Source organism: Balaenoptera musculus, chromosome 1 (assembly GCF_009873245.2).
Source record: "Balaenoptera musculus isolate JJ_BM4_2016_0621 chromosome 1, mBalMus1.pri.v3, whole genome shotgun sequence".
In the NCBI taxonomy this organism is placed as follows: domain Eukaryota; kingdom Metazoa; phylum Chordata; class Mammalia; order Artiodactyla; family Balaenopteridae; genus Balaenoptera; species Balaenoptera musculus.
Window position 1 is genome coordinate 156706220 of NC_045785.1, and position 25698 is coordinate 156731917.

Sequence of the window (25698 nt, forward strand, 5' to 3'; positions counted from 1 at the left end):
AGATGGGGGTAGTGAAATATGTGAGCAGATATGAAACATAAAGCATGAATTACAGTGTAGAAAGAGTTCCTCAATTATTTTAGTTTTGAATTATCTGGCTGTGATAAATTTGACACTCTGTTTATAGTAAAATTATCAAAGTAAAAATATATTGCATATTACAAAGATATAAGCATCTATGACTCCACTTGAGGTATTTGACAATTTATTAACGTGTTAAAAATTACACAAAGCTGATATGATCAAAAATGTTTCTGGTGTGTAATTATTAGGGAAATAAATGTCTCACAAGATTTAGTGTCTTGCCAGATGAGCATTCCTTTGACCTAGGACCATAAAAGTGATCTAGCGTCTTATAGGAAAAGTGTGGTTGTCTTAGCACTTTTACCACTATACATGTGGAAGCACTGCAGAGCTACAACCATAAACATCTTATGTTGTTGGGGGGGTGGTTATTGTTATTTCTAGAAAATGAACAGTATTCATTGCTGACCTCCCAGAATTCATTTCTGACAAAGTTAAAGGAAGAGTGCTGCACATTAGCCAAGAAACTGGAACAAATCTCTCAGAAAAGCAGGTGGGTAATATTATACAATACTTTCAGAGCACTGTTTATATGAATACTGTAATTTTTTTCTTAAAAGACAGCATTTCCACTATTTTATAGTCTAATGTCAAAATTAGATATGTATTGACATATTTCCTGTAAAAAAACATTTTCTCTCCATGAAAATTTTCTTAATTGTCCATACAGACACCTTGATGTTTTTTCATAATTAGGTTTACATACTATAATTTGACTTTTTTAATGTTCAGAATTGAAAACTATGAAATTTCAGAGCACAAAGGTCAAGATGACATCCTTTTAATAAAGGATGCAGATAAATCAAGCAGTTCTAAAGTCATATTTTAACACAGCTAACATATTTTAGTCTATTATCATAGTTCTCCATGAACACATAAAAGCTATCTTTAAGGCAAATGATAATGGGTAAAATATGAATGTATAAAAATAAAAGTAGATGATACTTTGAAATAAACCAAAACCATCTTTTCTTTTTCCTAAAATTGTTTTATTTTAATAAAATAGCCATCATTGATTTTGTAGGTACATGCTCTTTTATAAATCCACTGATTGGGTTCTTAATGAATTTTTTTCTGTACATTTTCTAATCATATTATCTCAATAAATGAATTATTTATATTCTAAATTCTAAGAAGCCTGAGTTCTCACCTTAGCTCTGATAGTAGCTACGTAATCTTGGACAAATTTATTTGACCTGCTTGAACTGTGGTTTCCTCTTGTAAATGAATGATGTTGAACAGAATCACTTTGACTTGAACTCAAAAGAAATCATTCATTTAACTAGCTAGGTATAAAATGTCGCATTACAGTATAACCTAATGGGAAAATAATCTGTGTATCTTCTCTTGCATACTTTTCTGAAACTCACTTAGATCATCAAAGAACAAGCAATAGGGCTCAGCAAACCAACTACTGACTTAGGTTTATTATTCAGAAAGAATTTCTAGGAGGGTCAGAGCATGTCAGATCACTCTGAGCCCTATCTTGGGTTCCTGCATCAATAAGCTGGCTTACCTTATGGAATCCCCATCCCTGAATTTTTTGGAAAATCAGGGGGCTTATGAATCCAATTCTTTCTGCTCACAGGAAGGCAGAAGCTCCTATAACCACCCAGAATGTGCTCTGAACATGCACCTTCTTAGCGAATACTAATTAAGTATCTTGTTTGGGATGGGAAAAGGCTTATGGTACCAAAATACCCAGTATTTTCAGGAAATTTGACAAGGAAACCCAAATAATTTTGCCGTGGAAGAGACCCTCATGATATATCAACAGGAGGTATTCCTAACTAGAAATATTTGATTTACCTCACATAGATACAAACAAACTGGATTAATAATTTAAGAAAAAAATTATTTTGAATTGGGTCTTAAAAGATTGTGTTATCTTAAGATTGCTTTGGGATTGATTATTGATTAATTATCTTGCTGTCTAAGGAGACATAATTGAGGAAATTGAAGTGTATAAAAGAGAAAGAGAAGTTATATGCTTGCTATATATTATTTAATTCTCACAACAGCTTGAGACATGAATTATTACCTTCTTTTACAGAGGAGGAAACCAATACTCAGAGTGTTTAAATAGCTAGTAAGTAGGAGCACTAGAATTCTAACTTAGACATTTCTGGTTCCAAAACTTATGATCTTTCTTACGATAAGTATAATTATTTTATATATACTACTAAAGAAAATCCAGGCCAAAGTAGTTATGATGGGAAAGTTTAGGAAAGAAAAATTAATCTTTATATTTCTATGGAGAAGTAAGCATACTTGGCATGTGAGGGTTAACCTGTGAGCCTGGGTTAACCTGTGCCATGTGCCCTGAGGCCTTCTTTCCCCTGCTCTAGGTCTATCAATTTACCCTGTACTAGTCTAGTGAACTTGAACCTCATCGTGTCTTCTATTCAACTCCTCTCACTTCTGATTCTAGCTGCTGACTGCTACTTTGTAAATTGAGTGTGTTCCTTTATGTCTGATACACAGCTGGCACCTGATACATATTTACTGAATGAATGAATGAAACAAACAAGCATGGTGCTACTACCCCCTGTATCCTGATCTGACTCTGATTCCAGACTATTCCTTTGTTGATGACAGGCAGTGTGCAGTAAAAAACACTTTGGAATTCAGAAGGAACAAGGTTTGAATCTTGCTCTGCCACTTAGCTTCATGACCTTGCGTACATCGCTTAATTTCTCCAAACCTCAGCTTCTCCATCTGTAAAAACCTTTTTAAAAACTATGTTGCAGGATTATGGTGGGAATTAGAAATTTAGAGAGATGTATATAGGTACACACATATACATAGCACCTAACACCATGCTTGACCCATAGAAGTATACAGGAGGTGCTATTGCTGTCATTGATGGTATCATTTTAAGGGTCTTGACTGGCAATTAGGATATCACTTCACCTAGCTATTATTGTCTTTGCCAGAGTCTGAGTGACATAATTCTCTGACAGACATAAAATCTATACCACAATGGAAAACCTTTTTGAAGGCAATGCAGGATCAGGAAAATGTGGGTTTGGTTGTGTTTCAGCTCCTGCTCTGGTACCTTGTCTTGTAAGTCTGAAGAGTTAAAATACTCATCTACTGTAACTTTATAAGTTGATCCGAAACTAAAACCTAGCAAATAATAAAGACTGGATAAGTTGTAACTTATTACTGTTAAAACTTTTAAGTGCCCCTAAAATTTACAAAATGTACATTTTGTGTGTCTCACAAGAAATTAGCATTATAAATAGGATAAATTGTGATTTGGGGGGGCGTTGTTCATTTGTTCACTCTTAATTTCTCATTTCACTCTGGCTTCCTACATGAAAGACACTCCATTTTGATATTACCTTTGCTTTGAAAACACCTATAAAACTTGAAGGGCTCAGAGTGTTTCTTTTAAAGTAAAGCTATACATTTATTAAGCCTTGTAGAAGCCCTCCAGGAGTGAGCCTCTACATGCCCTCTACTAAACTTTTAAGGTAAACAATCCCCCCTGTGCTTTGAGGTGAGGAAATCCTGAAGTTTTTTGAGCTTTCTAAACTGTTGTCATTGTGAAAGCACAGTCTCTAAAATAATTATTTAGACCATATGGTAATTTTAATCCAGGTTTTCCTCAGAGTACTGCAGTAAAATTTTTCCTGAAAGTAAGTGTATTTATTTCATGTTGACCAACAATTTAAACATTTTTTTTGGTCTAAGAGTTTCATGTTATTCAAAATCCCATGCTAAATAAATGGATTCATACCATTTAAAGTAAGCTTTTTTTTTTTTTTTTTTTTAAACTCACAGATCTAGTCCTCTGTCTAGAGCCCCTGAAGAATCACTGGGAAAGCTGACAATCCGGGAGCACCAATCCCAGACACTCTTACTCTCTATCCCATCCTCATGCTAGGCTGCTTTATGAAAGTGTTTAGAAATGGTTCCTCCGTGTGTGTGTCCTGTTATATGCGTTTCTCCCCAAGTAGATGTAAGTCGCATTATGGCTGTGCCTATGGCTTCTGCTGTCTGCAAGCCCTCCACAGTGAAGAGCCGGTACTTCCTGCACAGTATGCCTTCCACACTGCTCCGGTGGTGTCTGTAACCCCAGGGTTTGTGAATGGCACATCCCATTTTAATACTAAAAGTGAACTGCCAATTCCATGCATTTTATATAGCTTGTTTTTGAGCATCAGACAAGACAAGTAATTCCATTTTGCTTTTAATTGGCACTAGGCAGACATTCTGGCTGATTTTAGATGAAACTCACATAAACTTCAGCTCCCTTTTGTCTTTATTCCCCAGGACTCTGAGAGCTTATTACAGTGGTAGGGTTGTTTCTGAAGTTGGTAAATGGAGATATTTAAATATCTTTGGTGCAACTGTGATTTTTCTTTATCAAAGTGAAGGAGGTGTTCCCTCTCCCCAGGCACTTAGATGAATCAGCAGTAAAATGTTTGCAGTGCAATCTAAAACGTGGCCTGGGAAGAGCTCAGAGAGGTTGGGCACCGGCTAGGAAGGGAGCCTCTGCCAGCTGCAGACTGGAGATCCAACATGTGCTAGGTTTTCACCTCTCAACACTTTTGCCCCAGTGAAAAGAAAAGGATATAGAGCATAGAACTGGGGTCTGCATGGTTTTGCTTCTCTTTCTTTTCTATCATTGTCACTTTCTGGGTTGCTAGGTTCGTGGATTGATGTCTAACACTACCCATTGTGTATTTGTGATTTGCGTTTTGTAATTAAGAGGAACAATGGGAGTCCACTGGGTCTCGTTATATATAATGGTTGGTTTAATTTGTTTCACTTCTATCTTGTTAATTGTAAATTGATCATTAAGATTTGAATTCTAATCTGTCACCAGGGTTGTGGGTATTGAGGCTAGAGCAATGATCCTGGTTTTAATCACTGATGATGAGAAACAAATTTTATAATTTTGCTACATATTGCAGTTCATATATTTTAACACTGTATTTTATGGTGTTATAAATATTGTTAAATGACTTTTAGTGTAGTTTTACTGTGTGGGCTATAATGTATAAATTATATTACTGTTTTGGCAACAGTAGGTATCCAACTGTGTGAGTTTAATTGAAGTAAAGAACACATACCCGGTTGAACTATTTTTTTTTCCCTGGCATGTTTAGATGATGTTAGTTTGGGATGCTACAAAAATTATATTCTACAAGAAGAAACTGATATTGGCCTCTGCTAATTATTACCGAAAGTTGAATGAGACTCTAAAAGAGTAAAAAATTAAGGGGTCATGTTTTTTCCTTAAAAAGCAATTATCAATGTAATCCTAATTATCGTAGTAAAATATTATACTTCATGAAAATGTAATTACGCAGTATAACTGGTATATAAAAATGCAGTGAGAAGTTCATGCTTCTGTAAAGGCAGAAATTACCTAAATTTTCTGTGAAAATGGATTAGAATCAATTTTCTTTTTATATGACACTAGGACAATCACGCCACAAATGTAATCTCAAGCTAACATAGAAGCTCATAAGTTTACTCTTTGAACTTTGCAAACTGCTAGTTCTTTCAATATATCATGGACTCTAGACAGATAAAAGATGATGTCCATGTACATATACCAAATTTTTATTGAACATTGGAAGTTGGTAGGCAAATTACGATTATAAACAAAGAAAAGCATACACATAAAATATGCAAAGCAGAAAAGTACTGTAGCAACAAAATACCTGATAGTAATATGTACTTTACAATTAACATTTATATTTTTGAAATTCTGTATATAAGATATCCTCAATATAGGGCATTTGGATATAAATGCAAAGAAGAATTAAGGAAAAAAATTTCCTGTAACATTACCATCCGGCTAACTATAACTATCGTTAACTTTTGACATGTTTCTTTTCAGTCATTTTCCATGTGTAGGTAAATGTGTATGTTACCATGCATTTATATTGTGAGTGATATACATTTGTGTGTGTATATATATATATATATATATATATATACACACACACACACACACACACAGTTTTACATCCTACTTTTTTTACTTAATATTATCTGATGAACACTTTTCTACATCAGTAAATACTCGGGAAACATAATTTTAATTGAATCATTTGTATGAATAATAATTCATCAGAATTTTAAACTCTTTTTAAATGTAATGGATAATATAATAATAATTTTATACATAAATCGGAATTTTTTCATGATTTTCTTAGTTGAGATATCTAAAAGGGGATTGCTGGTCCAAAGACTAGGAACCCTGTTAAGGCTGTTAATGTGTATGACTTTGCTCAAGTAGTGCACTAAATTCTGCTCAGTATATACATGTACATACCAGTTTGTGACAAAAAGAAGTGAGAGGTTTTTCAAAAAAGGAGTGAGGGGCCATGTTGCACAGTGGGTGGGACAACCCCTTTAGAGTTGGACAGACCAGTGTTTGTGTCTGGGCTTGGCTAATCACCATTTAGGTGACCTTAGGCGAATTATTAAACCTCATATTTACCTCCCAGAGAAAAAGGAATAAACACATACCTTGTAGGGTTAATTGAGACCATAATGTAAAGGATGAATTCCACTACCTGGTGTAGTGTAGGCATACAGTAAATGTTTTATTAGGCATTTCTTTGAATAATAGGGAAATTGAATGTTTTATAAATGTTTATTGATCATTTATGTTTCTTCCTCTGTGAGTATTTTTCATATTCCTTGTACTTTTTTAATTGGAATTTTGATGAAGAGTGGGGATAGCAGTTTATTATATAATGCTTCTAATATTCATTTGTCTCATTTTTTACATACCCCTTTTTTTAATTTTGAAAAATTTGTTCCCAGTTCTTTTTGTTTCTTAAGAATTTTTTCAAAATCAAGGTGACTTTATTTTTTGTTTTAAATATTACAATACATGTCCATTGTAAAAATTCAGAAAATACAGAAAAGGAAAAAAAAATTTTTTTATATTTCTAATCTGGACACCAAGAGATCATCAATATTAATATGTGGTATACATGTCAAAATATTTTTTATTTTATAAAACAGAATTACCTTATGCTGATTTTTTCTTTTAAGTTTTTATTTATTTATTTATTTATTTATTTATGGCTGTGTTGGGTCTTTGTTTCTGTGCGAGGGCTTTCTCTAGTTGTGGCAAGCGGGGGCCACTCTTCATCGCGATGCGCGGGCCTCTCACTATCGCGGCCTCTCTTGTTGCGGAGCACGGGCTCCAGACGCGTAGGCTCAGTAATTGTGGCTCACGGGCCCAGCTGCTCCGCGGCATGTGGGTTCTTCCCAGACCAGGGCTCAAACCCGTGTCCCCTGCATTGGCAGGCAGATTCTCAACCACTGCGCCACCAGGGAAGCCCTCTATGCTGATTTTTAGTATTTTCCTTTTTTACAAATATGTCATATTTTTAGGTCAATATATAACACCAATAAATAGCCATATTATCAGAATAGCATCTTGATATTTCTTTTTTTAAGTAATGTAACTAATCATCTGTTGATACATTTCTGGGTTAAGTTTTCATATATTGGGTTGCAGAGCAAGGTTGTTTCTAGAAACAGTGCTACAAGGAACATGCTCATGAAAACATATGATTTTGTTGTGTGTAAAAGCTTTTTATTCTTATATTGTAAAATCTATGTTTCCTTCGTGACTTTTAAAAAGTGACTTGTTTTTCTGGGAAAGTACCTGAGAAGAGATAAATATTCTTATGCATTTTTTTCTAATCTGGTTTAAGGATATTTTTGGTCCTTTTGGAATTTTAGTGCATAGTGCATATTGTGATAGGAAATACTAATCGTGGAAGAATACTAAATTAAAAATTTCATATAACTGCTCCTGAATTCTTTTATATTGTATGTGATTTTGAAAGGATAGACATAGTCATTATTTACTTATTTAGACTATTTCAAATATAAGTAAATTCTTATTAGAAGAAGTAAATATAGATTGAGTGCTTAATCTGAGCTTGAAAATGAGATAATCCATGCCCTTGTGTGTAATCTGTAATCTAGCAAGAAGGATGAGGCACAGAGCACAATTCACAGGCATAAATTATAAGCTAATGTATGTGTAGAAGCTAGAGGTAGTTTCAAAAAATGTGCTGACATACTGAGAACTGCAAGTATTAATCAGAGCAAGCTTCCTTCGAGATGAAACTTGAACCAAGGTGAAAACAAAATGAGGAATGAGGTGAACTAAAAGCGAGCGATTGCTTCATGCCATGTGAAGCAGCTTGGTCCTTGGGATAAATTCCCTGAGCAAATCCAAATCTTTTCTAGGAAAAAAAAAAAATGGCTATGTCACCTAATGGAGGAATCCTTTCTTTGGAGGGAAATAATTTTACATCAAGCATCTCACATAAACTTCAAGAAACAAACCAACTGTTAACTACTCGTATTTTAATGTGCAAGAGTTTTAAACTTTCAGTTCTAACCTATGAGGCAGTAGAGTATGAGGAGATGGTGGAGTAAGGAGTAATGTTTAATTAAGTCAAGGACAAAGTACAATTTTTCTTGGGCAGATGTCTTTCTTAGCTTCAAATTTTGAGCCTTGAAATGGCCATCCAAGACACTGAAGAAGTAACGTTATTTCCTGACAAACATCAATCATCACCAAAATAGATAGATATCTGTAATCCCAAATGAAATAATGTGAAGACAGAAAGAAAATTGGGGGAATGGTACCTCACTTAGCAAATGGAGGAAAGTGAGTCTTAAATGTCTGCAGACAGGGATACTTGTATGTGAAGCAAGCTGATCTGCTCTCAGGATCCCAAAAAGACTTGGAAGGCAGGAGTGGAATATAGGACTGAAACCAAAGTTGACAGTTCTACCCCCACCCCATGCAGCCAGGTGACTATCCCTCCTCCACCCAGAAAACTAGGAGCTTCCTCTCTGAAGAGATTAAACCAGCAGGCACTGGTGAAAATAGCTGCACTGAAATTAGAATAGAGGAATTAATTAAAAGTGTACATTCTGAAAGGTGAGTACACCACCCCTCTATTTCCAACCAGCTCCTAGACCACTGATGGTTAGGGTTGTACACAACAAGCAGGAAACTGGAGAATCCTTCTTTTGAGAAACAGAATGGCCACAGGGGAAAGAATTACAGATACTGATAATATTGGGAATCTCCCATCAGAAAAGATGGCTTGCCACTCAATCATTCTACACTAAAGTCCACATGTTTAGGGAAAATAAATGTACACAAATGCATGTGTAATCATAATATACTCCTTAGACAACAAGGACCAATATTTAAGTAATTGTTATGACATAAAACTAATACTGATTTAACTACAAACTGAAATATTAGTAATTACATTGACACGCTGGAGGTGGAGTCAGGGGGCAGAGAACCACCATTTTTTAAAACTCTATGATTTTAATCATGTACCATTAAGTTAGCTATGTTAATTAAAAGAAACAACTCTCTGTCAGAAATTAGGCCTGAGGTTGTTCCTGTAACAGCATGGTAGCTGGCTTGTAATAGATACTCAGTAAATATTTGGTAAACTAATAGCTGTCTTTTTAAAACTGGGATTTGATTATTATCATTTTTGTCTTGTTCTTTGAAAAAACTATCTCTGTTGAAGTTGTTATTCCTTTATCTGTCTATCACTTGAGTTCCTGCAGTGTGTATATCCTTCTACTAGACATTCTGTAATTTCTGAAATATTTTATTTTACATAAAATAATTTTTATTGACACTGTTATGTTTAAGTACAGAGTTCAAGAAAATGATAAGGTTATACACTAAAAACATGCTCTTGGTAATAAGAACCTTTAACATCTGTCACTTCTGTGTTTATACCTCTCTAGATCTGAAATAGCTCAGCTCAGTCAAGAAAAAAGGTATACATATGACAAACTGGAAAAGTTACAGAGAAGAAATGATGAATTGGAGGAACAGTGTGTCCAGCATGGGAGACTACATGAGATAATGAAGCAAAGGTAATAAAGACTTAATTATCAACTGATGTGCCACATATTGAATGTGTTTGGTTCAAAAACAGAATGGGAATTGCTGTGGAATAAATAGAATTCATGGTTACTATGGTACTCAAGGAACATGCTTAAAATCTAATATTTCTATATATTTATGCTTTCTCAATTTAGGTTGTTCTTATAATACACAGAGAGGAGAGCACTTTCCCTCTTTACTATTCTCTAAAGACACAGAAGTAGATTTAATAAAGAACATTGTAGGAAAACCATCTACCTTTAAGGTGCAAGCTGGTAATGTAATATGCAGGAATTTCAAAACTTCTCTTCTAGAAATTAGGTTTTGTATGTATTTTTGTAAGATAAAACATGTAAGGCCTAAGAAGGTTAAATATATTGCTAGAGTCAGAATTTGACTCCAGACCCTTTGGTTCTTCCTAGTGGTGTACTTTGAGCAAGTTACTTAACCTCTCTGAGCATCAGTTTCTTCATCTATATATTGGAGCTAACAATAGCCACTTTGCAGTTTGATATAAAGATCAAATATAATATATGTAAAGCACCTGGCTCATAGTAGCCACGTACTAAATGGAATCAATATTTACTCTCTTTTTCTAGATGGAGAAGCTCAAGCTGAGAGATACTAATGTATTTGCTCAAAGTGCCATATTGAGTAAGTTGGTAGAGTTCAAACTTGAATCATGATCTTTTGATTCCAAATTCCTTTGCTTTTTTGTGCAGTATTTTTTTGTGTGTGAAAAACACAGTCCCTTATTATTTACTATAAATGTGTCATTCCTAATTTCTATACAGTGATGAAAATACCCAGGAAAAAAAATCTCAGCAATCACATACATAACAGCAGTTAACCTTCCAGTGGAGATAGTTTTCTTGGCATCCATCTCCCCATTTCTATCCCATTCCCCAGACACCCCAGGCCTACTCTTGTTTCAAAATCAATTGTTCATATAACTGAGGGGAAAAGAAAATATTTAAATACTCCTTTTATCATTATTTTTTAATTTAAAGTAAACATAGAGTCCCTTGGCAGGGGGAGGAGGAATGTTTATAAATTTGATCACTTGCTCTATTGAAGAGAAGAAAGGTAGTCAGAAAATGATACCATAATATTAAAATATGAGTATACTTATAAAGTATTAATCATTCATTTATTTTCTAAGCCAGAGATCAGCAAACTATTTCTGTAAAGGACCAGAGAGTGAAATATTTTAGGCTTCCTGGGCCACGAGTAATCTCTGTCATGTAGTGTTTGTTTTGTTTTTGCTTTTTCTTACAACCCTTTAAAAAGACAAAAACCATTCTTAGCTAGAAGGCCAAGAGAATGAGTGAAAAGATTTGGACCTTGGGCTATAATTTGCTCCTGTACTATGCAACCAACTCATCTTTCTAATATTTCTTTTCTTACATCTGTATATTGTTTTAGAGTTCACAAAATTCACCTCACACATGTTTTCTTACCTGAAACAAACCTGGGAAGTAGTTGTTATTATCATCTTCCTTTCCAGGTGGAGAACTAAGGCTCAGAAAGATAAAGTTGCCAACTGAAGGTCAGATAGTAAATTAATCGTTCATTCATTCAACAAATATTTATTGATTGCTACCATGTGTCATGTTCTCCACCACATGCTGGGAATAAAATAGCAAAGTAAATATAATTCCTAGTCTAATGGAGTTTACAGCCTTATAGGGAAGATAGATATTGACAAGAGGATTTCACAAATATCTAATTAATTGCAGTAATGATTAGTTATATGAAAGCGAAATATACTTTGTGGTATAAGCACATTTAATAAGGTGACTTACCCTGATCACAAAAAGTTTCAATGAAAAAATGACACTTGAAATGAATCTGTGAGTGGCAATATAGGGATTACTAGTCCTAGGGCAGGAGCTGGCAAATTGTACCCCAGCCCAAGCCCATTTTGTATGGCTCAGGAACATAGTCATGCTCATTTGTTTACATGTCATCTGTGGCTCCTTTCACCCTACAATGTCAGAGTTGAGTAGGTGAGTCAGAGACTGACCTATTGGCTCACAAAGCCTAAACTATTTACTAGCTCGCCCTCTCCTAAAAAAGTTTGCCAGCTCCTCTTCTAGAGAAAAGAAAACTGTAAATTGAAGGTCCTGAGGTAGGACTTTTAAAGAAGGAAAGAAACTGTGTTTAACATGAAGAATAATGGAAAGAATAGCATGTGATGAGGTTGGAGAGGCAGGTGAGGGCCGGATAAAGACAAGGCCTTTAAGTTTTTATTGTAGACCTTTCACTTCATCCTTTTACTAAAAGGAAGATATTAAAAGATTTTTTTTAAAACACAGGAGAATTATGTGATCAAATTTGCATTTTAAAAATAGCATTCCAGCTCCAGAGTAGATAATGGATTGGAGCAGAGCCATGGTGTTTACACAAGACCAGTTAGGGAGCTACTAGAGCAGTTAGTCAAGTGATGATGATGGCTTAGATTGAACTGATAATAATGATGCTAGAAGTAAACAGATTGGTGAAATATATAGGAGGTGAAATCAACAGGACTTAATGACTGATTGGCTATGTTGGGTAGGGAAGAGGGCATATCCATATTTATGACATGAGCAATACATACATAGTGGTAGTACTTAGTGGAATAGAAAATACACAAAATAAGCAGGTCTGTGGTCGAGATGGCCTGGGTTTGGGATAAGACCAAGTGTTAGGTTTCGACCCTGTTGAATTTAATGTTCAAGAGCATTGTACAAATGGGTATGTTGAATAAGCATGTGGACACAAGAGACTAAGCTCAGGAGTCCCTGGGCTGGAGATAGAAATCCCCACTGGCTTACAGAGGATATTTGAAACCTTGGGAGTAAATGAGGTCACCTAGAGAAATAAAGTGAGAAGGAAGATGGGCTTACTGAATCCTAAAGAACATCAGAAGTTTTAAAGGTAAGGTAACCTGAGAAATAAGTAGAAACTTGAAAGGCTTGTTATCATGCATGCCTACAGATGGAAATACTTCAGGAAAGAGGAGATGATCTACCAGATGCTGCTGAGTGATTAAATAAGAGTGAAAAGTATCCATTGGACTTAGTGACATGGACAACACTGGTTATGTTAACAAAAATATTTGTACTGGAAGAGTGGGTACAGAAATCATATAATATGGATTGAAAACTTAGTGTGAGTTGAAAAATTGAAATAGCAAATTTAAACCACTTTTTCATAAGATTTGGGTGCACAGAAAAGAGGGAAGCCAGAGAAAGCAAGAGACAGACCAACCAACTGGTGGTGGGTAGATGTATTGGGAGGGGCATTTTGAAAAAGAGAATTTTTTGAGTTGCAGTAGATGTGAATTTATTAAATTCTGATTGTCAAGATTATTAAAGTGATAAAGTCAGGAAAGTTTACATTTTCCAGCTGGTAGTTTGGAACCCCTGGTGTCCAGAAAGGCAGACCAGGGAATTCAGGCTAAAGATAGCAATGGTATTTCTTTCTAGTTATATTTTAAAATAAGTATTGATTCATATATTCCTCCCTAGAAAGTAGAACCACGTGAGAACTCCACAGTGTATACAGAGGGAGCAAGCCCTAGAGCTAGTAGAAATGGGCTGAATGCACTCATGTGTTCTCATGTGATTGAGTATTATGTCACCAACCCCCAGAAATCCTGGTGGTTTTTTTGGTTATACACTTTCACATTTTAAAAAATTTCTTATGGTAGTGTATTGTTTAAATTATATACATAAAAACCATTGAATGGGGACTTCCCTGGTGGCACATTGGTTAAGAATCTGCCTGCCAATGCAGGAGACACGGGTTTGATCCCTGGTCCGGGAAGATCCCACATGCTGTGGAGCAACTAAGCTCATGCGCCACAACTACTGAGCCTGCACTCTAGAGCCCATGAGCACTGAGCCCGTGTACCACAACTACTGAAGCCCGTGTGCCTAGAGCCCGTGCTCCACAACAAGAGAAGCCTATGCACCGCAATGAAGAGTAGCCCTGGCTCACCGCAACTAGAGGAAAGCCCACGTACAGCAACAAAGACCCAACACAGCCAAAAAAAAAAAAAAAAAAAAAGATAATAATAATAAATAAATAAATAATTTTAAAAACCATTGAATGATGACATGAAGCCTGATTGAAATGTAACAAACTAATTATCAGTTTAGAATTGGTAATTCTTTTATAAACTACCTCACAATGATCTTTACCAAATCTGTAAGCTGTATTTTTCTAATAGAAATTTTATTCCTTGAAAACTAGTGTTAAAAATAAGAAATTTTATTCCTTGAAAACTAGTGTTAAAAATAAGAAGTAAAGTATTGATTTTTATCTAATTCAACATTAAATTTTGGAGGACTATTCATTATTTTCCGAGAAGTGCTTGAAGAAACAAAATATTGGCAAATAGAATCCAACAGCATTTAAAAAGAATTACACACCACAGTTGAGTAGGATTTATTCTAAGTATGCAAGGCTGGTTCAGTATTTGAAAATTAAATGTAATCTATCACATCAATAAGCTAAAAAAGAAAAATCACATGATCACATTAATAGATGCAGAAAAAGCTTTTGACAAAATCCAAACACATTTATGATTTTAAAAAACTCTCAGTAAACTAGAAATAGAGGGGAACTTTCTCAACTTGATAAAGAATATCTTTAAAAAAAACCCTACAGCTAACATTATACTTAATGGTGAGAAACTCAAAGCTTTCCCCATTGATCAGGTGTAAGTCAAGGATATTCCCTTTTACCCATCCTTTTCAACATCATACTGGAAGTAATGCAATAAGACAAGAAATGGAAATAAAAGGTATAAAGACTGGGAGGGAAGAGAAAAATAAACCTTTCTTGATTGCAAGATGACCTGATCATCTATGTAGAAAATCTGAAAGAATTGACAAAAAATTCTTGGAACTAAAAAGCAATTATGGCAAGGTGGCAAGGTACAAGGTTAATATCTGAAAGTTATTTGCTTTCCTATATACCAGCAATGAACAAGTGGAATTTGAAATTAAAAACACAATACCATTTACATTAGCCCCCCTAAAATGAAAAGTTTTGGTATAAATCTAACAAATTATGTACAAGATCTAGATGAGGAAAACTATAAAACTCTGATGAATGAAATTAAAGAAGAACTAATAATTAGAGAGATATTCAGGTTAATGGATAAGAAGACTCAGTTTCAAAGGAGGTCAAGAGGGTGGAGGAGTAGGAGGACGTGGAGTTCACCTCTCCCCACAAATGCATCAAGAATAGATCTACAAATGGAACAGTTCTCACAGAGCACTGGCTGAACATTGGCAGAGGACCTTGGACACCAAAAAGGACAAGAAAGATCCCCCATAACCAGGCAGGATGAAAGAAAGAAGAAGGGGGAAAGAAGAGGAGAGGAAGCAGGATGGGAACGGCAGCCCTGGGATGGAGCTTGAGGAGAGGAGAGGTTCCTGCATCTGAGGAAGCCCCCTCACTGGTGGGTAGATCAGTTGGGACAGAAGGGGAGCTTCGGGGCTATCGGAAGAGAGTGCAGCAACTGTTCTGTGGCAGGCAGGACAGAGTGAGACCTACACGGACCGTTCGTGCCACAGCCCTGTGTGCCCCAGCTGTAGACGTGTCCCCGGTGAGGATGGGGGCTGCGTGCTGGAATGTGGGGTTTGAAGAGCAAAGCTGGGTAGAGGACTGCTGTTGGCTATAAGGAGACAGCCTGAGGGGATGGGGGTGAGGACACTGCAACCAGGAATGCCTGTGGAGGAAACCCAGACTGCCATAGAAGCAAAGCGATGTGTAAGGGGCAGAGCTGCCATTGCAGGCTCTCTCCCCATGTGCCACCCCTTCCTCCCTGGGCACTAGGAAGGGCCCCTGCTGGGGCCAGCCCTCTTGAGCCAGCAGCCGGGTGCAAGGAGGGGCCCCTGCCAGGGCTAGCCTCTTGTTCAGGGGGCTGGGCACTAGGAGGGGCCCCCACCAGGGCCGGTTCTATCACACTGGCAGCCAGGCACTAGGGGGACCCCTCTGGGGCCTACTCTCTCCTGCCTGTGGCTGGGTGCTAGGAGGCCCACCTCCCCTCAAGGGCCGGCTCTCCTGTGCCCACGATGGCTGGCTCCCTCACTTGCCTTGTCACCACCAGGGCCAGCTTCCCCACGTGCCTCATCAACAATAGGGCTGGCTCGCCCACGCCTGTGGCTGGGTATTAGGAAGGGCCCCCATTAGGGCCGACTCTCTTGTGCCTGCGGCCGCCAGCTCCCCCTCATGCCTGTTGCTGCCAGGCCTCCTGTGACCCCAACCACCGTGCTGCCGCCACAACCCCCCCTTGCCGGAGTGGACTCCTGTGCTCCAGGGCAGCCTTGAGAGCAGACTCCTATGTGTGGCCCACAAGCAGAGGTGGGGCTGAAACCACAACTGAGCCCTAGGGGCCATGCAACTAAGAAAGAAAAGCTGAAACCTCTCCACACAGCTGTGCAAACCATGAATTGACAATGCTGCGACTGGCTTTGTAAACTCAGTGCCTACAGAACATCTGAATGAACAGCCAGTGCTCCTGCAACCAAGATGGGCCTAGCTTTAGCAGCTGTAGATTTTGTCGGCACATACGCATGGGGGTTGGGCCAGACTAGAGTCAGAGCTGCCCCCATAGCACCCACAGTAGGTCCAATCCATGATTACTACAATCCTGGGACCTGACTTAAGTGGATCTATGCTGGTGGCCTGGTGAAAACAACATCTGAGAGACACGAGGGCCAACTGCCGGCATACCCACAGTTAAGGTGGGGCCTAGAGCAGTGCCAACAACAGTGTAAAAGAGCTCGCACAACAGGTGAAAAGTGACATAACAGAGCACAGCCACAGGTGAACAGGTCCAGAGGAGGAATACTCAGAGGCTTCCCTCCCAGTGGGAGTACTCCAATCCTACTACCTCACACCACAGATCAGAAACACAGCTAAGAAACAGATCTGAGGGCCTCTACTCCAACAACTAGGGAGCAGACCCCAAGTCTGACAGGGTGGTGACAACCACAGAGCAAAGGGGAGGCCCTGCTCAATATCCAGTGCTGGCTCTGTTCACCACAACATCAGTCACACCTCCTATAAAGGGGATAACGGCCAGCATACACTGATTAAGTGGTGGCAAACATCTATACTAAAAACAACCCTCGCACCAAAAAATATTAAACCCATGCAGGCTACATAGGGACATTCCCACATAAAATAGCCCTCCAAGACAGTCTGAGGGTCTGGAATTGGGTAGAAGAACCCCCAGACCATTTAGCCATGAAGGCCAGCAGGGTTTGAGTGCAGGAACTCCATAGGGCTGGGAGAAACAGAGACTAAACGCTTGGATGGCACACACAAGGACTCACAGGCACTGGGACCCGGCACAAAGCAGTACCTCAATAGCAACCTGGGCTACACCTACCTAGGGGTCTTAGAGGGTGTCCTGGGGAGGTGAAGGTCGACTATCACTCACCACGAGGGCAAGAACACTGGTAGCAGAAGCCCCAGGGAATATTGATTGGAGTGAGATCTTCTGGAGGTCCATATTTTGGCACCAAGACCCAGCCCCACCCAACAACCTGCGTCTCCAAAGCTGGAAAACCTCAGGCCAAACAACCACCAAGATAGGAATACAGCCCCACCCATCAGAAGACAGGCTGCCTAAAGTCCTACTGAGCTCACATCCACCTCAAAACACACCCCTTGACGTGGCCCTGCCCATCAGAGGGACAAGACCCAGCTGCACCCACGAGAGGGCAGGCACCAGTCCCTTCCACCAGGAAGGCTGCACAAGCCCCTGGACCAAACTCACCCACCAGGGAGCAGACACCAGAAGCAAGAGAACTACAGTCCTGCAGCCTGTGGAAAGGACACCACAACACAGAAAGTTAGACAAAATGAGATGACAGAGAAATATGTTACAAAAGAAGGAACAAGATTAAAAACCCACAAGAACAACTAAATGAAGAGGAGATAGGCAATCTACCTGAAAAAGAATTCAGAGTAATGATAGTAAAGATGATCCAAAATCTTGGAAAAAGAGTGGAGGGATAGATCAAGAAGATACAAGAAATGTTTAACAAGGAGCTAGAAGATTTAAAGTACAAACAAACAGATGAACAATACAATAACTGAAATGAAAAATGCAGTAGAAGGAATCCATAGCAGAATAACTGAGGCAGAAGAACGAATAAGTGAGGTGGAAGACATAGTGGTGGAAATCACTGCCACAGAACAGAATAAAGAAAAAGGAATGAAAAGAAATGAGGACAGTCTCAGAGATCTCCGGGATAATAATAAACACACCAACATTCTCATTACAGGGGTACCAGAAGGAGAAGAGAAAGAGAAAGAGCCTGAGAAAATAATTGAAGATATTTTAGCCAGAAACTTCCCTAACATGAGAAAGGAAACACTCACTCTAAGTCCAGGAAGCACAGAGAATCCCACACTGGATGAACCCAAGGAGGAACATGCCAAGACACATATTAATCAAACTGGCAAAAATTAAAGACAAAGAAAAAATGTTAAAAGCAACAAGGGAAAAGCAACAAATAACATATGAGGGAATCCTGATTATTATTATCAGCGGATTTTTCAGCAGAAACTCTGCTTGATATATTTCAAGTGATGAAAGGGAAAAACCTACAGCCAAGAATACTCTACCCAGCAAGGCTCTCATTCAGATTCGATGGAGAAAACCAAAGCTTTACAGACAAGCAAAAACTAAGAGAATTCAGCACCATGAAATCAGCTTTACAACAAATGCTAAAGGAACTTTCGTAGGCGGGAAAGAGACTAGCAAATTAAAACAACCTTGTACATATATAGACTGCTAAATTAAAACCTCATGGGAATAGCAAACCCAAAAACTACAATAGATACACAAACAAGAAAGAAAAAGCAACCCAAACACAACACTAAGGATGATCATCAAACCACAAGAGAAGGCAACAAAAGAGTAAGGGAAGAAAAAATAAAATCCAAAAAGTTAAGAAAATGGCAGTAGGAATATACATATTGATAATTACCTTAAATGCAAATGGATTAAATGCTCCATCCAAAAGACATAGACTGGCTGAATGGATATGCTGTCTACAGAGACCCACTTCAGACCTAGGGACACATACAGACTGAAAGTGAAGAGATGGAAAAAGATATTCCATGCAAATGGAAATCAAAAGAAAGCTGAAGTAGCAATACTCATATCAGACAAAATAGACTTTAAAATAAAGACTGTTATAAGAGATAAGGAAGGACAGTACATAATGATCAAGGGATCAATCCAAGAAGGTACAAAAATTGTAAATTATATGCACCAAACGTAGGAGCATCTAAATTTATAAGCCAAATGCTAACATCCATCAAAGGGGAAATTGACAATAACACAATAATAGTTGGGGATTTTAACACCCCACTTACACCAATGGACAGATCATCCAGACAGAAAATTAATAAGGAAACACAAGCCTTAAATGGCACATTAGACCAGATAGACTTAACTGATATCTATAGGACATTCCATCTGAAAGCAGCAGAATACACTTTCTTCTCAAGTACACCCAGAACATTCTCTAGGATAGATCACATCTTGGGCCAAAAATCAAGCCTCTGTAAATTTAAGAAAATTGAAATCATATCAAGCATCTTTTGCAACTACAGACTATGAGATTAGAAATCAATTACAGGAAAAAAACTGTAAAAAACACAAACACATGGAGACTAAATAATATGTTACTAAATAACCAAAGGATCACTGAAGAAATCAAAGAGGAAATCAAAAAATACCTAGAGACAAATGACAATAAAAACACCACAATCCAAAACCTCTGGGATGCAGCAAAAGCAGTTCTAAGAGGGAAGTTTACAGCAATACAATCTTACCTCAGGAAACAAGAAAAATCTCAAGTAAACAACCTAACCTTACACCTAAAGCAACTAGAGACAGAAAAACAAACAAAACCTAAAGTTAGTAGAAGAAATCATAAAGATCACAGCAGAAATAAATGAAACAGAGGTGAAGAAAACAATAGCAAGGATGGATGAAACTAAGAGTTGGTTCTTTGAGAAGATAAACAAAATTGATAACTCTTTAGCCAGACTCATAAAGAAAAAAAGGGAGAGGACTCAAATCAATAAAATTAGAAATGAAAAAGGATCAGTTACAATGGACACAACAGAAATACAAAGGATCATAAGAGACTACTACAAGCAACTATATGCCAATAAAATGGACAACCAAGAAGAAATGGACAAATTCCTAGAAAGGTATAACCTTCCAAGACTGAACAAGGAAGAAATAGAAAATATGAACAGAACAATCACATGTACTGAAATTGAAACTGATTAAAAATCTTCCAACAAACAAAAGTCCAGATGGCTTCACAGGTGAATTCTATCAAACATTTAGAGAAGAGTTAACACCTATCCTTCTCAAACTCTTCCCAAAAATTGCAGAGGGAGGAACACTCCCAAGCTCATTCTACAAGGCCACCATCACCATGATACCAAAACCAGACAAAGATATCACAAAAAAAGAAAATTACAGGCCAATATCATTGATAAATATAGATGTAAAAATCCTCAACAAAATACTAGCAAACCGAATCCCACAACACATTAAAAGGATCATACACCATGATCAAGTGGAATTTATCCCAGGGATGCAAGGATTTTTCAATATCTGCAAATCAATCAATGTGATACACCACATTAACAAACTGAAGAATAAAAACCATATGATCATCTCAATAGATGCAGAAAAAAGCTTTTGACAAAATTCAACACCCATTTATGATAAAAACTCTCCAGAAGTTTTTATCATAGGGCATAGAGGGCATAGAGGGAACCTACTTCAACATAATAAAGGCCATATACCACAAACCCACAGCAAACATCATTCTCGACAGTGAAAAATTGAAAGCATTTCCTCTAAGATCAGGAAGAAGACAAGGATGTCCACTCTAGCCATTTTCATTCAACATAGTTTTGGAAGTCCTAGCCGTGGCAATCAGAGAAGAAAAAGAGATAAAAGGAATTCAAATTGGAAAAGAAGTAAAACTGTCACTGTTTGCAGATGACATGATACATAGAAAATCCTAAATATGCTACTAGAAAACTATTAGAGCTCATCAATGAATTTGGTAAATTTGCAGGATACAAAATAAATACACAGAAATCTCTTGCATTCCTATACACTAACAATGAAAGATCAGAAAGAGAAATTAAGGAAACAATCCCATTTACCATCACATCAAGAAGAATAAAATACCTAAGTATAAACCTACCTAAGGAGGCAAAAGACCTGTACTCAGAAAACTATAAGATACTGATGAAAGAAATCAAAGATGACACAAACAGATGGAGAGCCATACCTTGTTCTTGGATTGGAAGAATCAATATTGTCAAAATGACTATACTACCCAAAGTAATCTACAGATTCAATGCAATCCCTATCAAATTACCCATAGCATTTTTCACAATCAGAACAGAAAATTGTACAATTTGTATGGAAACACAAAAGACCCTTTATAGCCAAGGCAATCTTGAGAAAGAAAAACAGAGCTGGAGAAGTCAGACTCCTTGACTTCAGACTATACTACAAAGTTACAGTCATCAAACACTATGGTACTGGCACAAAAAAAACAGAAATATAGATCAATGGAAAAGGATAGAAAGTCTAGAGATAAACCCACATGCCTATGGTCACCTAATCTATGACAAAGGAGGCAAGAATATACAATGGAGAAAAGACAGTCTCTTCAGTATGTGGTGCTGGGAAAATTGGACAGCTACCTGTAAAGAATGAAATTAAAATGCTACCTAACACCGTACACAAAAATAAACTCAAAAATGGATTAAAGATCTAAATGTAGGACCGGATGCTATAAAACTCTTAGAGGAAAACATAGGCAGAACACTCTCTGACATAAATCACAGCAAGATCTTTTTTGATCCACCTCCTAGAGTAATGGAAATAAAAACAAAAATAAACAAATGGAACCTAATTAAACTTAAAAGCTTTTGCACAGCAAAGGAAACCATAAACAAAACAAAAAGACAACCCACAGAATGGGAGAAAGTATTTGCAAATGAAGCAACCAACAAGGGATTAATCTCCAAAATATACAAACAGCTTCTGCAGCTCTATATCAAAAAAACAAACAACCCAACCCAAAAAATGGGGAGAAGATCTAAATAGACATTTCTCCAAAGAAGACATACAGATGGCCAAGAGGCACATGAAAAGATGCTCAGCATCACTAATTATTAGAGAAATGCAAATCAAAACTACAGTGAGGTATCAGCTCACACCAGTTAGAAAGACCATCATCAAAAAATCTACAAATAATAAATGCTGGAGAGGGTGTGGAGAAAAGGGAACCTTCCTATACTCTTGGTGGGAATGTAAATTGATACAGCCACTATGGAGAAAAGCATGGAGATTCATTAAAAAACTAAAAATAGAGCTACCATATGATCCACCAATCCCACTCCTGGGCATATATCCAGTGAAAACCATAATTAAAAAGGATACATGCACCCTAATGTTCATTGCAGCACTATTTACAACAGCCAGGATATGGAAGCAGCCTAAATGTCCATTGATGGAGGAATGGATAAAGAATATGTGGTACATATATACAATGGAATATTACTCAGCCATAAAAAATGAAATAATGCCATTTGCAGTGACATGGATGGACCTAGAGCTTGTCATACTGAGTGAAGTAAGTCAGACAGAGAAAGACAGATATCATATGATATCACTTATATGTGGAATCTAAAGAAATGGTACAAATGAACTTATCTACAAAACAGAAAGAAAGTCACAGATATAGAAAACAAACTTGTGGTTACCAGAGGAGAAAGTGGGGAGAGGGATAAATTGGGAGATTGGGATTGACATGTACACACTACTATATATAAAATAGATAACAAATAAGAACCTACTGAATAGCACAGGGAACTCTCTTCAATACTCTGTAATGACCTCTGTGGGAATAGGATCTAAGAAAGAGTGGAGGAAAAAGAAAAAAAAAAAAAAAAGGAGACTCAATATCGTCAAGATATCAGTTCTTCCCAACTTGATCTGTATATTAATACAAGTGCAATCAAAGTCCCAGCAAGGTATTTTGTGGATGGGGACAAACTGCTTCTAAAGTTTCTGTATGGGGAGGCAAAAGACCCAAAATAGCCAAAACAATTGCAATATAATGAAGAACAACGTTGGAGGACTGGATACTACCTGACTTCCAACTTACTATAAACCTACAGCAATTAAGACAGTGTAGTATTTAAGAAAGAACAGACAAATATATCTATGAAACAGAATAGAGGGCCCAGAAATAGACCCACATAAACATAGTCAACCAATCTTTGACAAAGTAGCAAAGGCAGTACAGTGGAGCAAAGACAGTCCTTTCAAAATATAATGCTGGAACAACTGGACATCCACATAGAGAAAAATGAATGTAGACATAGACACAGATCTTACACCTTACATGAGATTAACTTAATATGGATCACAGACCTAAATATAAAATGCAAAATTATAAAACTCCTAGAAGATAACCTTGATGAACTTGGGAATGGTGATGATCTTTTAGATATATCAAAAGCATGATCCATGAAAGATAAATTGGTAAGATGGACTTCATTAAAATTCACAACTTCTGCTTTGAAAAAGACAATGTCAAGAGAATGAGAAGACAAGCCACAAACTAAGAGAAAATATTTGCAAAAGACATATCTGATAAAGGACTGTTACCCAAAATATACAAAGAACACTTAAAGTTCAAGAACAAGAAAACAAACAACCCAATTAAAAAATGGACAAAAGACTTTGATAGATACCAAAGAAGAGATACAGATGGCAAATAAGCATATGAAAAATCCTCCATGTCATATGTCATCAGGGAAATGCAAGTTAAAATGGCGATGAGATACCACTACCCACCTATTTGAATGGCAAAAATCTGGAGCACTGACACCACCAAATGCTGACAAGTCTTTGTAGCAAAAGGAACTTTAATTCATTGCTGGTAGGAATGCAAAATGGTACAGTCACTTTGGAAGACAGTTTGGCAGTTTCTTGTAAAACCAAACATACAGTCCAGCAATGGTGCTCCTTGGTATTTACCGAAGGGAGTTTAAAAGTTACGTCCACCACAAAACCTGCACATGGATGTCTACGGCAACTTTATTCAGAATTGCCAAGACTTGGAAGAAACCAAGATGCCCTTCAGTAGGTGAATGGATAAATAAAGTGTGGTACATCCAGACAATGGAATATTCTTCAGCACTAAAAGGAAATGAGCTATCAGGTCATGGAAAGACCTGGAGGAAACTTAAATGCATGTTACTAAGTGAAAGAAGCAAATCTGAAAGAATTATATACTGTATGATTTCCAACTATGTGATATTCTCAAAAAGGCAAAAATATGGAGAGAAGAAAAAGATCAGTGGTTGCCAGGGGTTAGGGGTTGGGTGAATAGGTGAAGCACAGAGGTTTTTCGTAGGGCAGTGAAACTTCTCTGTATGATACTATAAATGGATACATGTCATTATACATTTGTCCAAACCCATGGAATGTACAACACCAAGAGTGAACCCTAATGTAAACTGTGGACTTTGGGTGATTATGATGTGCCAATGTAGGTTCATCAGTTGTAACAAATGTACCACTCTAGTGGAGGATGTTGCTTAATGGGGGAGGCTATGAACGTGTGGGAAATGTGTATGAGAAGTGTCTGTATCTTCCCCTCAGTTTCGCTCTGAATCTTTAATTGCTCTAAAAAATAGTCAATAACAAAATGAGGAATCTATAAAAGTAACAGTGGAATTTTACATTAAAAAGTAAGAATTCAAAAAAATATCATGAAGCTATTTTATATGTTTTTGTTCTATACATGGATTTAATTTCAAATCTACATTTTAGAGCACATTTTTTAAAAACGTTATTGGCCAGTTTTGCCTTTTTTCTTACATAATTAATTCAGTAAGAATTTAATTTATGAAATGAATAGCTGTCATTTGTTACATAGGAAAATTACATCTATTTAGTTTTTTATTTTGAAGTAATTTTAGACTTATAATAAGATGCAAAAATAATTGAGAGTGCCTATATACCCTTCGTCCGTTTGCCCACAATGTCAGCCTCTTACAAAACCACAATACAGTTATCTGACCCAGAAAATTAGTATTGATACAATACTAGAAACTAATCTCTAGACCCTATGGGGATTTCACCGGTTTTTCCCCTAATATTCTAATTCTGGTCTAAGATCCTATGCTGCATTTAGTTCTCATGTCTCTTTAGTGGTCTTTAGACCCTTAATAATTTCCCTTGAGTGGAGAAAACTGATTTGTGACAGTTCCTCAGTATTTCCCCATCATCCACAAACTTGACACTTAAAAAAAATTTTTTTTTTCTATTTCTTTTTTTTTGGCTATGCCATGTGGCTTGTGGGATCCTAGTTCCCTGACCAGGGATCGAACTGGGGCCCTTGGCAGTAAAAGCATGGAGTCCCAACCACTGGACCTCCAGGGAATTCCCAGAGTTGACAGTTTTGATGAGAACCGCTCAATTGTTTTACATAATGGTCCTCAGTGTGGGTTTGTCTGATGTTTCCTCATGATTAGATTGAGGCTGTATATTTGGGGCAGGAATCCCAAGTGTCCTTCTTGGTGCATTGTGTTGAGGGGTACAT

At 37.2% G+C, this 25698-nt stretch overlaps 1 protein-coding gene across 8 annotated transcripts in view; it reads left to right on the plus strand.

The window, feature by feature from the left end:
- Nucleotides 1-25698, plus strand: part of SDCCAG8 (SHH signaling and ciliogenesis regulator SDCCAG8) — a 268342-nt gene that overhangs the window by 174238 nt on the left and 68406 nt on the right. For 6 of the 8 annotated variants that reach the window (XM_036863025.1, XM_036863052.1, XM_036863043.1 and 3 more), the window contains 2 exons: nucleotides 469-577; nucleotides 9871-10002. In XM_036863025.1, the coding sequence (XP_036718920.1) occupies nucleotides 469-577; nucleotides 9871-10002 (241 nt within the window). Of the gene's footprint in view, nucleotides 1-468; nucleotides 578-9870; nucleotides 10003-10611; nucleotides 10895-25698 lie in introns of those variants that run through there. The other 2 variants (XM_036863034.1, XM_036863071.1) reach the window with 2 other exon arrangements.